General features: G+C 39.4%; 1 protein-coding gene across 1 annotated transcript in view; it reads left to right on the top strand.

Annotated features, from left to right (window-relative positions):
* Positions 1–17,025, top strand: part of Ccdc178 (coiled-coil domain containing 178) — a 343,274-nt gene that overhangs the window by 213,043 nt on the left and 113,206 nt on the right. The window contains exon 21 of the mRNA XM_059246058.1: positions 16,374–16,523. Coding sequence (XP_059102041.1) covers positions 16,374–16,523 — 150 coding nt within the window. The remainder of the gene's footprint in view (positions 1–16,373; positions 16,524–17,025) is intronic.

Below are 17,025 nucleotides of genomic sequence, written 5' to 3'. Positions count from 1 at the left end.
AGTTGTTTAACACATTTGTTTCCAAGTGACAATGTGGAAGGAAGACAGCCTGAAAAGCATAGAGGTCTGAACTAGGGTGAGGTGGGAAGACAGAATCTGAAGGAGGAGGGTTGGTGGTTACAAGATCTTAGAAGATTGAGCACACATTCCTAAGGAGGATCTAAAGTGAAATGAGGAAATAGAAAGGGAAATAAAGTAAGAAACTGAACAAGCACAAACGTGGGGGAAAAAAAACGAGACAGAATGAAAAACAGCCATAAATTTGGCAACTCAGTATGGTAGCATTGGCTTTGGTTTCCTTTGCTGTCCATGCATAGCTACTGTAGTATAGTAAATCCAGTGCATTTGGTCCTGGGGAACCTTGCCTTGCAAACATGTATTTCCTGAGTGGCTTGATGTTTGGTTTACCTTGTGTTAAAGTTATATGCATTTAAATGTACCGTCTGTCCACTTAACCACATGAGGAGGATGCAAATACTGATCAAATCAGCATATATATATATATATATATATATATATATATATATATATATATATATATATATGTATGTAGGTATGTATATAAAATGCTATGTATTGCATTCTGATTTATTTCAGCCCCTTCCATTCTTACTTCTTGTTTCCTTTGAATTATCCACTGTTCCTTCCCCATATGCTGACTTGTGTTCAAGATATTATTTTTCCCCTTGTGTTCTGCTTAGTGATGTATTTTAAAGGTCACATGGCATCATGTGAGTGAGTGTCTACACCATTTCTTCCAACTGCTGTGCAGTGTAAGGTGGTAGGACCATCAGATTTTATTTAGCCATTCTGACAATTACCTGCAAAAGTTAAAATTCACCTTGGCAAGCTAAAGTCCATCCTGGACTCTCATAAAAGAAGTTTCAGATTCAAAAACTGAAAAAAACTCTAGCCTGCCTTCTATGAAATACACTTAACCAAACAAGATATGGGTAAGGGAAATACATTTGAGCACTGTCAATGGTATCTTAATATGCCTGGCAGCTCTCTGAAAAATTATTAAATCCATTTTGAAAGTAATTTAAAAACTTTCACTATTTTAAGAGGCATTTTGAAGTTATTATTGATTTACTGTCCCTATCTCTTTTAGTATTTGCCACTGACAAAAAAAAAGCATAAGAAAATGCATTGCAGTAGTGATCTCTCCCACACAGCTCTAACCATACAGCTCCAATATACCTTGAGTGTGAGCTCTGCGTTGTAGCTTCATTGTGAAGCAAACTGGTACAGTAATTAAAGGTCTAGAGAAGAAGCTGGCCAACATCATTGAGAAAGGGACAGAAAGCACCTATTTCAGACTTCGAAGTCCATTCCATCTCTCCAGTTGCAACTGTAGAGGTAAAACAGCAGTGTGCAATACGTAAATATATGTAAATGAACTGGTATGATTGTATGCCAGTGACATGCACTCGAGAAGCAGGCATGGGATAGCTTCGGTTGCAGAGCCAAGTTTTGCTGATTTTTTTTTTTTTTTACATTAGGATTGAGTTCATTTGAACAGTAGACACATCTCAAGATAAGAGCTACTCCCTGTGTTCTGGAGCCTACTTATACTTGAGACGCATTGCAAGTTTTTCAGAGTGACCCAAAGTACTGAGAAAAAAATGTTAAGTGGATAGAGATATGTATGATGTCTTCTTTCCCAAAGAGAGGCATCCTTGAACTATGAGTATCAACAGAGAGAAGATGTGGATGGTGGACTTTCATCAGACCGTGAATGTCCTGCACTCTCACCTCTTCTGCACTCTGTGACCCCTGGAAAAGGCAGGAAGAAATGCCTAAATTAAAAAAAAAAAAAAAAAAAAACCTTTTCCATAAGAATACCTATTGGTTTTATTTGTGTTTTTTAACTGATACAGTTTTCAAGGGTATTCAGAAGTAAGGACATTCATGTCATCAGTTTAGACTCAGGAAGGCTGTAACTCAGATCTGAGATTGGGAACAGACTGAGACCTGGAAACCAGACTAGAAAGTCCTCTGGAGTCTGTAGTATTCATGTGTGATCTAGGACAAGAAATCGACCCTCTTATCCTCCATTTCCACACCATCAGTGTAAGAAAATTTTTTTGATGTTGTCAATTCTTGTTCCTGAAGGGATTATACCACGTGTTCAAACTAAATGGAAGGTAAAAATGCCAGTGGTCATGTCGTGAACCACTTTGTGGTTCTGCAGGACATCTAATTAGCATGTATTGTTTTATAAAAAAAGTGATTTTATTTTTTAATATGGTGTAATATGAACATAGATATGACAATGAAAAAAATTAAAAATTAAGCCTTGCCCACAAATATACCAAGAGATCAAGTTACCTAACCTCATCAGTAACACATGGCAAAAAAAAAATTACGTCTGTAAAACTTTCAGCGTTCTCAATTCCTGCACGCACATACCCATAGCCTTTCCCTTTATCCTTTCAGACTGACTCCCCTGTAGTTTGTAATGAGGGTTCTGGGTCTGCTCTTACAGTTTCTACATTTATGTAGTGCAGGATTCCTTTATGATAGACTTAGTTATAATTCCTTAACTCTTTTTTGCTGATGACCTTTTAAAGCAGCGTAATTAGAGTAAGTTGTGGTTATTGTATCAGAATGTGCATCCCATGGGCCAACAAGGCAGCACATTAATTCTCCGCATCACCCACTCAGTGTGCAGTGCCATCAGCACAAAGATATTATTCTTTGTAATTACATAAAGAAAGGGTCTATTTAGTGTTAACTGACCTTTCCATGACTGATCAGCCTTTGCCACCAGTGAAGTAGAAATGTACATCATTAAAATGTGAGTAAATAGGAAACCCTTCTAAATCTTAAACCTTTCTAAGCAGGAGTTGCTTGTGAGGAGGAAATGGCTGGTAGGCCTTTTTTCGAAAAAGCAACACACTCGAAAAATGTCTTTAATGTATCAACAAATTGGGGTATAATTAAATTGAAATAATGCATGTGAATGCTTTACAAGGAAGATTATGCATGGTTCTCTGTTTAATAATTTTAAATCATACCGTAGGAAAAGATTCTTAAAAACAAGAATACTCAAGTTAAAATATAAAGTTCAGTTAGCAATAACAAATAATTTAGGGAAACCAATACTACCATGGTCAGCTACTGTTTCAGAATTGTTTATAACATGTCTCACACTTTTTATATAATAATTTGCCATATGATTCAATTTAGGGTATTTCATTGGAAATACAGTTATGTGACATTAGTTTTCCTCTTGCTGTTCCTGTTTGCTTTTGTTCCCTGTTTTGTTTCTGTAATCGGATACACAAAATACTCAATATGATACATCTATCATAAAAGAAAATTTGATCAAGTAGAAATTTAATGCCTAATTTTAGCTGGGTGGGTGGTTCCACTGGTAGAACTCATGCCCAGCATGCAGGAAACCCTAAGTTGAATCCACAGAACCACATAAAACTGGCCATGATGTTTTACAACTGCAATCCCAGCACTTGGGAAGTGGGGACCAGAGTTTAATTAACTTCATCCTTGACTCCACAGTGAGTTCAAGCCCGCCTGGGATACATAAGACTGTCTCAAAACAAACACACAGTACAAGAGACACTTGTGTAAGCTTTCTTAAGTACTCCCAAATAGAGGAAACATTCCATTCTTTTTGAACACACATCCATGTTAATTGGATGCTTTTGAATTTTTAATAAATACCTCTTTCTGGACCAAGGTTCCCTGCTGCGACCATGTACAGAGCCCTATATGTGAACTGTATTCAGAAATCTGTTTAAGAGCTGACCCTTCCCTCAAAGTTTGTTCATCACTTTGCCCAGAGCTGATCTCTCCTAGAACTCCTCTGTTTGCCTGTATATTATTCCCTTCATAAAGAGACTGTTGTAATGAAATCATCTGTGTGAATGCCTCCAATTCCTCATCTGCTGGAAAGCTCCTTCTGCTCCGAAACTGTGTTGTTCCAGGTGGTATCCACAGTCCCTGGTCAAACACATACAATAAACAGACATGAAAATGATAAGGAATAAGTATAATTAAGGCAAAATAGCCACAAAACACAACTCACATATCAGTTGCAGGAGGCAATGTGATAAGACTATTAGCAACATTTAAGAAAGCAAAGCAGGAGATACTTTACAGCCTAGTGAAGGAGCTAAGGTAAGGATTCCACTTGAGTGCTGGAGTAGCATAGTTACAGAAAACCTGACCTTGAAGTCTAGCAGGGATAGGTGTTCCTGACAAGCTGGCTTAGAGCAGGCTTCCTCTGACAGTGTCTCTACCAGTCTCTGAATATACCGTTTTCCCACTAAGTAATTTTTATTAATAAAAGAGTGAATATAAAACATTTTGTCAAACACCATCACATGCAGACTTTGAAGCATACAACAGCCTTGATACAGAGGGCTGATTTGTTCACTTGTTACAAATCAAGAATGTTCTTTTTAAGACTAATTATCGGAGAACTCAAGTTGGACAAGAGACTGGTTTCCATGGCAGCACAGACAGGAAGTTGGTCCTGGGAGAGTTAAAACAGTTATTTGCTCCTTTGAGGCTTCGGGGTATCGACACATATCACTCTTACAGGCTTGCTCCTCTGGAACACTGGGGAGAACTCTTGCTTTCTGTAGTAATTGGCATATAGATTTTAAGGGAGCAGCTTTGCAATAATGCCTCTGTGCACACAGTAGGTAACATCTAATAAAGTCTATAATTCCTCCAGCTCTGCCGCACTGGTAGAGAACTGGCATAAATATTGAGCGCTTGTGTTCCCTATGCTGATGCATGTGCGTTGGTGAGACTGAGCATGTCCAGAATGCTATGGCTGTAGCCTAGTGCCTGTTCATCAGAAGGAGTACTGAAGTGAGTACCCATGGGGAGCTGGAGCCCCATCTCCAGACTCATTTACTCAGAAACCTATGTCTTCACATTCTATGCAGTCAGTCTCAGTTCTTATGCTTACTTTAATAGCATCAAAATGTCACTGTAAGACTGGGGTGATGGCTCCGTCAGTAACATGCTTGCTTCACAAAGCATGAACACCTGAGTTCAATCCCCAGAGCCCACATGTTTAAAAGCAAGTGCTCCTACCAATTCAAAAGCACTTCTAGGTTCTGGAGAGAGGGTTCAGCCGTTAAGAAGAAGATGCACTTCTCTTGCAGAAGATACAAGTTTGGTACCAGTCCCCCACTTGGGGAAGCTCACAATCACCTGTAACTCTAGGTCCAGAGGGATCTTTGCCCTCTTCTGGCTACACTGGGAACTGCATTTATGTTCCCAACCCATGTATACCATAATTTAAAATAAATTATTTTAAATATAAAAAAAAAAGCAAGTGCTTCTTCCTATTCTCATGTGGTCTTCATTTACCGTGGTCTCCTATTCCTTGTTCTCCCTCTCTGTTGTTGATCCAGCTGGGATCTCCCGCTCCCCCAAGCTCTCTTTCCCTTGACTCTTGCCCTTCATTACCCCCACTCATGTCCAGGCTGTTCATGTAGATCTCTTCCATTTCTCCGTCATTGGGCGATCCCCGTGTGTTTCTTGGGGTCTTGTTTTCCAGGTAGCCTCCCTGGTGATGTGAGTAGCAGTCCAGTCATCCTTGTTCCACATCTAGTATCCTCCTATGAGTGAGTACATATCAGGCCCTCTGAATGGGGGAGACAGTTGATTGGCTTGATCTGTTTGAGAGGCATCCAGGCAGTGGGACTAGGTCCTGTGCTCATTGCATGAGTTGGCTGTTTGAAACCTGGGGCCTATGCAGGGTCGCTTGGCTCGGCCTGGGAGGAGGGGACTAGACCTGCCTGGACTGAGTCTACCAGGTTGATCTCAGTCCGCGGGGGAGGCTTTGCCCTGGAGGAGGTGGGAATAGGGGGGTGGGCTGAGGGGAAGGTGAGGGGGGCGGGAGGGGGAGAACAAGGGAATCCGTGGCTGATATGTAGAACTGAATTGTATTGTAAAATAATTTTAAAAAAAGCAAGTGCTGTTATAATCCCAGCTCTGGGGAGGAGGGGACAGGCAGATCCCTTGGGACTTGCTGGCAAGCCAGCCTACCTACTTGGTGAGTCCCAGGCCAGTGAGAACTATGAGACAAAGACGGTAGCTGATGCCTGGGAAACATACATGGAATTTTTCTCTAGCCTCTTCCTCCATGTACACAAACATGCATGTGTGTATGCACCCAAATGCACACTCATGCACTCCCAAACTCTAACACCCTGTTCACACAAAGTGTTACTGTATGCAAATCACCAGTCTAGTGCCAAGAGTTTTGGAGGACCATGCAGGTGCAGATTTAAGGGCACATAATTGATGGTGTTCAGTGGCTTTTCCATCGCTCTGACAAGCACCTAAAGAGAAACAGTTTAAAGAAGGGAAGACTATTTTTGGCTTCCAGGTTCAGAAGTTTGAATCTGTGTTTAGCCCCTTTGGCTGTTTCTGGGCTGTAGTGAGGCAGAATACCATGGTGGCAAAGGGTGGAGAAGGAAAGGCGACTGCTTCACGTCAGCCAGAAAACAAATGAAGGTGTCTGGGACGTGATACATCCAGGAAACCCATGTTGCCATGACTTGCTCCCTCCAACTAGGCCTCAACTCCTGAAGTTTCCAGCACTTCCAAAAATAGCCAGCTGGAGTCTTCAACCAAGTCTTCAACACAGGGGTTTATGGGAATATTCAGTATCAAAACTGACTAACTTGGCTTCTACACAGGGCCACAAACTCTTGAAAGCTAGTGCTCATAGCTGAACCTGAGTTACAACACTATACTTCAGTGGGTGGTGGTGAGCTGCTCATGTCATTAGCAGTACCTTAAAGCCGAAAGATTGCAGCACACTTAACATGATCTATTTGAGTCTAATTAACAAGTTATATAGCAATACCCTAATAATCCTAAGGGGCCAAGAAAACCTTTCTCTTGATTCTCAAGCTTGCTCAAGTGTTTGCCAGCCCATGAGGCAGAGTAACTTTGATCTCAGTTCCACTATACAATGCCCAGACTGGTTTGCACATCTGCCCTTCTTATACTAGCCTGGAATCCCCATTGAGTGCTATCAAATCATAATCTTTTTAAATCCCTAGATTAGCCACAGAGCTGGGACCATAAAATCAACTTAGTAAAGGTTTGTAGAACAAGCAGCTGAATGAACAAATAGATAAGAGAAAAGCTAGGAAGGATGTTGGGGTAGAATTTGTCAACAAATACTAGCAGTACAACTTCTGTGTTCTTGCGTTTTCTGAAGGAAGTCCATTCTTTTCAGATGTGGGATGGGGTTAAAGTTGGTAGGGTATAGTTTATATGAGCATGTAGACACAACTGTTGCGTCCAGCAGAGCACCAGGAGGGAAGTAAGGAGCAGCCTGCACCAAACTTCACAACCAAGAATGAAGTGACAGATCGTCAGGAAATATCAGAAGAAACAGCAGTAGATAATCACATCAGGACAGGGGAGTTTTAGAACTGGGTCAGGAGATGACAACTCTGTTGGAGTACATACTGATAGATCCTGGCTCCTCTGCCCAGAGAGCCAGATCCAGGTATGTATAATAAGCATCATTGAGGAAATGGATGGCATATTACAACACAATTATTTTATAACATCTTTTAAAGCTAGTAGGCAGACTTTCTCCATGTGTACATACAATGCAAATGTTTCAGCCATAGACATTTTCTAGTCTGAATCAAGTGTTTCTTTTACAATCTCCTTAAAGTCTGTCCATCTTAAATTTTAAAATACATATTTTTTAGTGAATCAAGGCTTTCTCCAAGGTGAATGTGACTGGTTGGACTTTCATTGGCCTCAAAGGTATAACTTCTCCTGCATTCAATCATAATCTCGAATTTAGAGTCTTCTGCTTGGAAAGTCCATGAACTAGGTCTTGCCAGTGAATATGTCATTCTTAATGAAGTCATGGGCTATAAATGATAAAAATAAAGTATCACAAGGGATGGATTATGAAAAACCAACAAACTCATAGTGACTTACAGTGAAGAGCTGCTTCTCAGGGGCCAAAGCCTCTTTTCCCTCAGCAGCCTGCTTTATCCATGTCAACAAGCTGTGTGTGTGTGTGTGTGTGTGTGTGTGTGTGTGTGTGTGTGTGTGTGTGTGCCTGTGCCGGATTACAAGGCAAATGTGAACTGAGAACATGGATCTTAGTGGTTTGTCTTCATTGTTGGATGCCATTAGGTTTTGTGAAGACAACAACACAGCAAAGTGTGTAAGAGCGCTGGCTCATAAAGTGGTGTGTTGCACACAAAAATAGGTGATGTGGTGCCAATCTGTCTGGATCACAGCCCAGGTACGCCACTTAAAAGGGATGGGCTTTTGCACAACATATTGGTGCTTCTGTTGTTATGGTCATAACAATCCTCGAAACTTCATTGTGCAATGTGGGCCATCCATTTATGGTGTTCATGGTTCTATATCACAAATTTGGACAAGGTGTAAGAAGAATGGGTTGTCTCTGTGTCTCACTTCTGGGCCATCACCTGAAAAGTTTAGAGGCTGGGATCTGGATCTATCTTTGTCTTTAGATATTTTATTCACTGACAGTTGATGTCAGGCCTCTTCATTGAGCCACTGACACATGGTCTCCCTCTGTGACCTAGTTCCCTTACAACATGGTAGTCATTATACAGCTGAGTGTCCTGAAAGAGAAGGCCAAGAAGGAGTTACATGCTTTCTGTGAACTAGCTGAAAAGTCATAAAATTATTTCTACTATATTTAACCAACTGGATAAATCACAAATTGAAAAGTCATGAAAGGAATGAGTAGACATTACCTGTATATGCAATGACAACCTTTTTGTTTTGTTCTTTGTTTTTGTTTGTTATCTGGGAGTTTTTTGCTTTTTTTTGTTTGTTTGTTTGTTTCAGGTTTTGTCATTGTTGTTTGTTTTGTTTGGTTTGGTTTGGTTTGGTTTGTTTTTTCCAGACGGTTTCTCTGTATAGCCCTGGCTGTCCTGGAACTTGCTCTGTAGACCAGGCTGGCCTCGAACAGGTTCTATTGCCTCTGCCTCTCAAGAACTGGAATTAAAGGTATGCACCACCACCAGCAAATGACAAGATTTTTAAAAAGCATGTTTGACTGAAAATATTGTTGTGGCCATTTTCCAAAACTATAAATGTCCCCATCTGATATATCTTTACTTTGACTTTGACTTTCCTTATCTGTAAAGTGAGAGTAAATAGCATCTCAGACATTTACTCAGAGGAAAAATTCAGGAAACACTGTCTTATGAGGATACTTTATCATTATAGTAGTCACTACTGAAAGTTAGCTGATGCATTAATTCTAATTCTTAGTATCTGATTTCTTATTTTCTTGTTTTTTAAATTTATTCTTCTCATACAATACATCCTGATATCATCCTCTCTTCCCTCCACTCCTGCCAGTAGGCCTCTCTCCCAGATCCACTCCTCCTCCATTTTTCTTCAGAAATGAGCAGGCCTCCCAGGGGTATCAACCAAACACAGCGTAACAAGATCCAATAAGACTAGGCCCAAAGCCTCATATCAAGGCTGGACACTGCAACCCAATAGGAGAAAAAGGGTTCCAAGAGTAGACAAAAGAGTCAGAGATACACTGACTATCACTGTTAGGACTCCTACAAAAACACCAAGCTAACAAACACAACATACATGCAGAGGACCCAGCACAGAGCCATACAAGGGCCATTTTTGTGGCTTCAGCCTCTATGAGGCTCTGAGCCCTGCTTAGGTGATTCTGTGGGCCCTGTGCTCCAGTATTTCTTTGTTTACTTTTTGTCTAGATGACCTGTCCATTGGTGAGAGATGGATATTGAAGTCTCACACTATCAGTGTGTTGAGGGTTGATGTGTGGATTATGTTGTAATAATGGTTCATTTATGGATGTGGATGCCTCTTGTATTTGGGGCATAGATGTTAAGAACTGAAAAGTCATCATGTTGGATTTTTTCTTTGATGAGTAGGAAATGTCCTTCTCCATCTCTTTTGATTAATTTTAGTTTGAAGTCCATTTTGTTAGACATTAGAATGGCTACAACAGCTTGCTGCATAGGTCCATTTACTTAGTAAATCTTTTTAACCATTTACTCCATGGTAAAGTCTATCATTGACATTTAGGTGTGTTTCTTGTTTGCAGAAGAATGGATCCTGTTTTCACATCCATTCTGTTAGTCTGTTTCTTTTTATTGGGTAGTTGATTCCACTGATATTGAGAGATATCAGTGACCAATGATTATTAGCTCCTGTTATATTTTTGGTGGTGGTGGTTGTGGTGTGTGTGTGTGTGTGTGTGTGTGTGTGTGTGTGTGTGTGTGTGTGTGTGTTTGCATGTGTGTGTGTTTCCCTTCTTTTGGTTTTGCTGGTGTGGGATTATTTATTTCCTGTGTTTTCATGGGTGTAGTTAATCTCCTTGGGTTGGAGTTTTCCTTCTAGTATCTTTTGTAGGGCTGGATTTGTAGATAGGTATTGTTTAAATTTGACTTTATCATAGACTATCTTGTTTTCTCCATCTATGGTGAATGAAAGTTTTGCTGGGTATAGTAGTCTGGGATGGCATCTTTGGTCTCTTAGAGTCTGTGGCACATCTGTCCAGTCTCTCTGGCTTTTGGAGTCTCAAGTCAGGTGTAATTCTAATAGGTCTGTCTTCATGTGTACTCGCTCTTTTTCTCCTGCAGCTTTTAGTATCCTCTCTTTGTTCTGTATATCTAGTGTTTCAGTTGTTATGTAACAAGAAGACTTTCTTTTCCGGTCCAATCTATTTGGTGTTCTGTATGCTTCTTGTACCTTGATAGGCATCTTCTTCTTTAGGTTAGGAAAACTTTCTTCTATAATTTGGTTGAAAACATTTTCTGGACCTTTGAGCTGGGACTCCTCTCTTTCTTTTCTTCCTGTTATTCTTAGGTTTGGTCTTTTCATGGTGTCAGGAATTTTTTAGATTTAACATTTTCTTTGACGAATGTATCTATTTCTTCTATCATATTGTCAGTACCTGAGGGTCTCTCTTTCATCTCTTATATTCTGTTGGTAAAGCCTGTCTCTGTAGCTCCTGTTCACTGACCTACATTTTTTATTTCCAGAATTTCCTCAGTCTGTGCTTTTTTTTTATTGCTTCTATTTCCATTTTCAGGTCCTGAATGATTTTGTTCATTTCCTCCAACTTTCTGGTTGGTCTTCTTGGCTTTCTTTTAGGTTTTCATTCACTTACTCTCTAAGTACCTCTATTATCTTCACAAAGTTGGTTTTAAGGTCTTTTTCTTGTGCTTTAGCTGTGTTGGAATATTCAAGACTCACTGTAAAAGGATAGCTGAGAACTAGTGGTGACATGTTTCTCTGGCTGTTGTTGTTTGTGCTCTTAAGCTGGTGTCTAGGCATCTGGGCTTGGGGTGGTTATTGGTCTAGATGCTGATTTCTGAGTTTTTCTTTTATGGACTTGTGTTTTGTTCCTTGGTTTCTGTTTCCTCTCTGGTCTTCTGGTCTGTGTAGCCCCTAGTTGAGCAGGGGGTGCCCACCCAAGTAGGAGGCTGGGACACTGGAATTCTGGGGACCAGTGTGGCCTCTGGTCCACCAGGGCATCTCCCCTTGAGATGAAGGATGAGATAAGATGAGGAGTAGAGGATTGGGGATATGGTGGTGGAGCACTGAGAGAGTGGAGGTGGTCTACAGGCAGGCAGCCTAAGTGGAATTCTGGTGGCTAGTGCGGCCTTTAGTTGAGTAACGGTTCTCGGTCAGAGTTGAGGGCTGGGACAGGGCAAGGAGGAGCACCTAGAGAGTCTGTGGGCAGGTGGCCTACTTTGACTTCTTCTGGCAGCTAGCTTTACCTCTGGTTCAGCAGGGAGTTTTGGCCTGTGTTTTCCTACCTATTCTTCTGGCTGGTGTGAACTGAACTTGACCAATGGGTGTTGGCTGGAGTTGGAGGCTGGGATATGGCATCTGGGGTTTGAGGGTGGGGAGGGATGTGATGATGGCAGACTGGGTCTGTGGGAACTGAACCAAGGGTGTGGGAGAGTTCCAGGGTGGGTTGGCCTTCCTGTTTTTCTGGCTGTCCTGGCCTGCACCTGAGCAGGAGGATTCTACCTGAGTTAAGGGCAGGGACATGGCAACAGGACTAGGGGCTGGGAGGAGGAGGTATTGTGGAGAATTATGTCTGTGGGAACTGAGGGAGTAGGGAAGTTCCATAGGCAGCCTGCCTTCCTATTTTTCTGGCTGGCTTGGCCTGCACTGGAGCAGGATTTCTTATTTTCTTATTGTATCACAGATCTGGTGAAAGTAAAGTTTTAGTATGCTGGACAGTGTCCTTTCTCATTAAAGTGACTGCTGACATTTATTTATTGTGTGTGGAATTCATGAATTAATGCTCATGTTCAGCTTATTTCCAGTTTTTTATATAACTATAACAAAAAGAAACAAAATGTGCCTCATAGTTTGGTCCAGAAAGTACTCAATTCTTCTATTGGAATGCTCTATACCCATTTACCCTGTGGGAAAGTAATGGGGAAAAATGGAAGTAGTGAGAAAATTAAATTGAAAATTAAGACAAATTCCAATATGAAACCCAAAGTTTTAAGAGTAAGGAAAACTCAGTGAAAAATGAAACAAGTACTGTTCAGATGATTTGGAATCTTGATCTGTCTTCTTTTTACAGGACTCTTATGGGTAGAGGAGTAAAATGTTTTCCTGTAGAAATATTTTGAGTATCACAGGCTTAGCATGTAATTGCCCCCCAACAAAAGCTACATATAATTTCAACAGTTTTGAAAACCCCAAAGTTCTAAAAATCAGCAGCTAAACCAGGCAATGTACATATTCCTGAAAAAGTAATGTAAAATTTTTACAATGTAAAATCTTGTTGTGCTTTTTCCTTATGTACTAAATAGTTTCGCTTGCTCATAGTATGGTATAAAATATTACAAGCAAATTTTTTCCATTATAATAGCCTGTGTTAATATCAAAAAGGTTGTCACACAGAAGTTGGCAAATAAAATATATGGTTCTAATATGGGAAATATATGCAACTCCTAAATGGTATTATGTTAATTCATCTTTGGCTACCATCCATTCATCCTTCCAGTCATTCATTTGCTTGTCCTTCCATTCATTCATTCATTCATTCATTCATTCATTTATTCATTTATTTATTCATTCATTCATTCATTAAATCATCTGTCTATCCATTTATTCATTCTCCCATTCATTCTTCCATCCATTTAGCCCTCTTTTTACTCATTTTCACCTGTCGATACATGCACTTATCATCCATTTATTTATCATGCACCTACTTACATTAGATATTCTGAGAAACATATCTTTGGGCTGAACAAGTTAATAGTCTCAGCATTCATGAAACTTACAAAGTAGCTACTGTTCAGCCCCGTATTAATATATTTAATTTCCTAATAAAATACTGGGGAAATTTGTCATATCTTCTAATCATCAAAGAGTAACAAATGATTTTAGATATCATATCATGCTAAATGTTTATATACTACATTATGGAAACTATTAGCAGGCATTCATGAGTCTCCTCTTTATCAAGATATACTCCCAATGCTCATCATTTCAATCATTCTTAATAATGAGAAACAAATAAATAACAATAACTACAGTATTGAAAATTATTGTTTTGGATAAATTTAATATATATGTAAATCAAAAAGTACAAAATACGTAGAATGCTATAGTCTAATTATGTATTTGTGTAATTTGTTAATAAAAAATATCTACAATACTACAAAATCCTTGAGGCATACTATCAAGTCTGAGTAACTAAATAAAAAGTTCTGAGTAAATAACTGAATGAGAAAATAAGTAAATAAAAGAATGAATGAATTACTAATATTGGAAGTGAACGTTCAACCCACAAAATTTCATGCCAAGTTTGTCCTCTGACCTAAACAAATATTCAATTGCCTGCATGTTACTGAACGCACACATACACACAATAATATAACTTCAAAGATAATTTTCAAAATGTTTTTATGTTTAATGGCTCAGACAAGCAAATAGACAATCAAAAAACTCAAAAACAATCCTTATCTTGACAGCAGAAAACATTTATCAGGGTTTCAACCCAACCGAGAGTTAGATTTTAATGAATGTTTAGGTAGCAAAAAGTGTGACAGCTGTCATTTAAAAAGTGGCTACACCAAATGAAAATATTCACAAACTTTGTCCTCCTAAGAAAATAAAATTCTATGTGAACTTGGGTAGGTTTACAAGATACAAGTTCCCAATATTTTGAATAATTGCACCAGAATTAGGACAAGGGCATGTGAGATGGACCTTAGTTCATCATTTTGGCTTCCTGAAGAGTACCTGTGACAGTGTTCATCACTTGGAATCAATAGGGAGATCAGGCCTCCATGAGAAATATGTCTGCTGGCCTTAATAAATCTTTACTGTATAAATACAGAAATATTTGTACAGGCAATTTTCTGCTGAATTACATTTCCTGTTCATATTCTCATACCAGGTATGATCTCTAACAACAAAATCAAGGGCTTGATGAGAGAGTGCCTTTCACAAAGGAATGCTTTAATTACTCTACACTAGTTATTGTTATACATAGTGGCTTAATCATCATAGATAGTCTCTTTATGGGTCTCAATACATTACCAGCAAGGTGAATTATATATTAAAGTGTTTTAATTCAGAATGGATTCACACCAATGGAATGATTATATTTGAAAATATTGAAGTCTGTTAGTAAATTATAGTTTTTGAAGCATCTAGATCAAACATCTTTTAGTTTTTATAACATTTTACTGTGTGTGTGTGTGTGTGTGTGTGTGTGTGTGTGTGTGCAAATGCCTATGCCATAGTTCATGTGTGGAGGTCAGAAGACAACCACAAGTGTGGTTCTTCTGAATCCATCTGTTTCTTCCTTTCTTCCTTCCTTTTCTTCCTTCCTTCCTTTCTTTCTTTCTTTCTTTCTTTTTTGCTTCTTAGGACTTTTTAAAAAATGTTATTTAATTAACTTTTTTTTTCATTTATTTTACATACCAACTACAATTTCCCCTCCCTCCTCTCCTCCTGTTCCCCATCTACCCCCATCCACTCCTCCTCTGTCTCCATTCAGAAAAGGGCAGGCTTCCAATGGGCTTGAGCAAAGCATGACTTGTCAAGTTGAGGCAGGACCAATAGGTTCCCAACGATGGAAGCAGATGCAGAGATACACAGCCAATCACTAGACAGAGCTCCGGGAGTCCAGTCAAAGAGAGAGAAGAGGGATTCTATGAGCAAGTGCATCAGAATAATGATGGGGAAACACGCAGGGGTGTCTAAACCAATCTAGAGGGAACTCATGAAAGTTGGATCAATGGCTGTGGAGCCTACATGGGACTGGACTAGGCCTTTTGCATGGTGAGACAGTTGTAGCTTGATTTGCTTGGGAGGCCCCCTGGCGGTAGGATAAGAATCCATCTCTGGTACATGAGCAGGCTTTGTGGAGCCCACTACCTATGATGGGACACTTCATGCAGCCTTGAGGCAGGGGGAAGGGCTTGCACTTGCCTCTACTGGATGTGCCTCCATATGGGAGGCCTTGCCTTCTTGTGGGAGGGAGTGGGGGATGGATTGGGAGGGGAGGCTGAGGGATGAGCAGGAGGAGGGAAGAGGGGAAATCTTTGATTGGTGTGTAAAATGAATGGAAAATTTTTCTTAATTAAAAAAAAATGAGAAAAAAAAAGTCAGCTAAACGTCAGGGACAGGCCCTGATCTCACTGCAAGGATCCTTACAAAGAGACCAAGCTACATAATTCTCACACACATGCAGAGGGCCTAGGTTGGTCCTATGCAGACTCTCTAACAGTTGGTCCAGAGTCCATAAGCTAACTGTCTCTGTGGGAAATAGGATCTCTCTCCAGGACTGGAGCTTCCTGCTGGTCAGTCTAGGCTACAAGCCCCAAATCCTCCTCGCTGCCTCCTCAGCCCCAGGATGTAACTGATCACCATCAAGCCTGGCTTTTAACCTGGATTCTGAGGATGGAACGTGGGTCCTCCTGTTTGTCTGGCAAATACTTTACAAACCGCACTATCACCAGTGTTTCCCATTTTTTAATGTGTTTTCAGTGTCAACACCCAAACTCTACAGGCAGAAGTAGCTACCTGTGTGAACACAGGGGCTGACAGAGGGAAGTCCATAAAAATATCAGACAAAATGCAGGCACACTCAGATAAATCACATATCACTGTTCATGAATGAAGAAAGAAAGAAAGAAACCCAAAAATCTGCATCTGGAAGGAAATTTGTATAACCAAGGAACATGTTGGTGTCAAAGCACACATTTTATTATTTTAGATTTTTCTACATATGTATTAGAATATTTTGAGTATTTTAAAAAATATATAAAAGTTCAAACAATATTGAATCATTTTAATTTAATATACACATTCATACATTTTTCTTCTAGAAACTTCAAGAAGACTCACTGGCAGAAAACTTGCGTTTAGCCATGGAGTATCAAGCCATGCAGACTCTTTTCTTAAAGGAGAAGGATGCCTACTTCAATGGCTATGACAGACTGCTGTCACTGAATTCTTCACTTTGTGACAAGAAAAAGGTATTGATGTTTTATATTTTTAGAAAATGACATATCTTAAGTGAGCCCTCCAAAGAGTAAATGTAGTCATTGTGGAGTCTTAAAAAGGAGACTACTTATTATATCACAAGAAAAAAATGGTATGGTTTCTTTTGCTTAAGTTTTATTGCATATTTATGTAATATAGTAAAAGCTATGTGAAATTACATAATTAAATAATATTGATATTAGGAATTGAATTTTGAGAGATATTTAAGACCCAAAATTCTTAGTTTGTGACCCTTTTGCTAATATTTATTTGCATTTAGTTATTATGACCATAAATTATAATTATTTTCTTAGTTTGAAGATATACCTATGGTATTGTATATCTACAGTTTTAATTCGAACTGTACAAGACTTTGTATGATGGATCTTCTTTTTTGATATATATGCCTTAAATTCAGATTTTTATTTATTTATTTGTTTATTTTGCTCAGCGTAAAGATCCTTTAGACATTTGCAGTTACAACTGAATCTCTGT

This window comes from Peromyscus eremicus, chromosome 19 (genome assembly GCF_949786415.1).
Source record: "Peromyscus eremicus chromosome 19, PerEre_H2_v1, whole genome shotgun sequence".
Taxonomy (NCBI): domain Eukaryota; kingdom Metazoa; phylum Chordata; class Mammalia; order Rodentia; family Cricetidae; genus Peromyscus; species Peromyscus eremicus.
The sequence above is the reverse complement of the archived record's forward strand: the minus strand, read 5'-3'. Positions and strand labels throughout refer to the sequence as shown.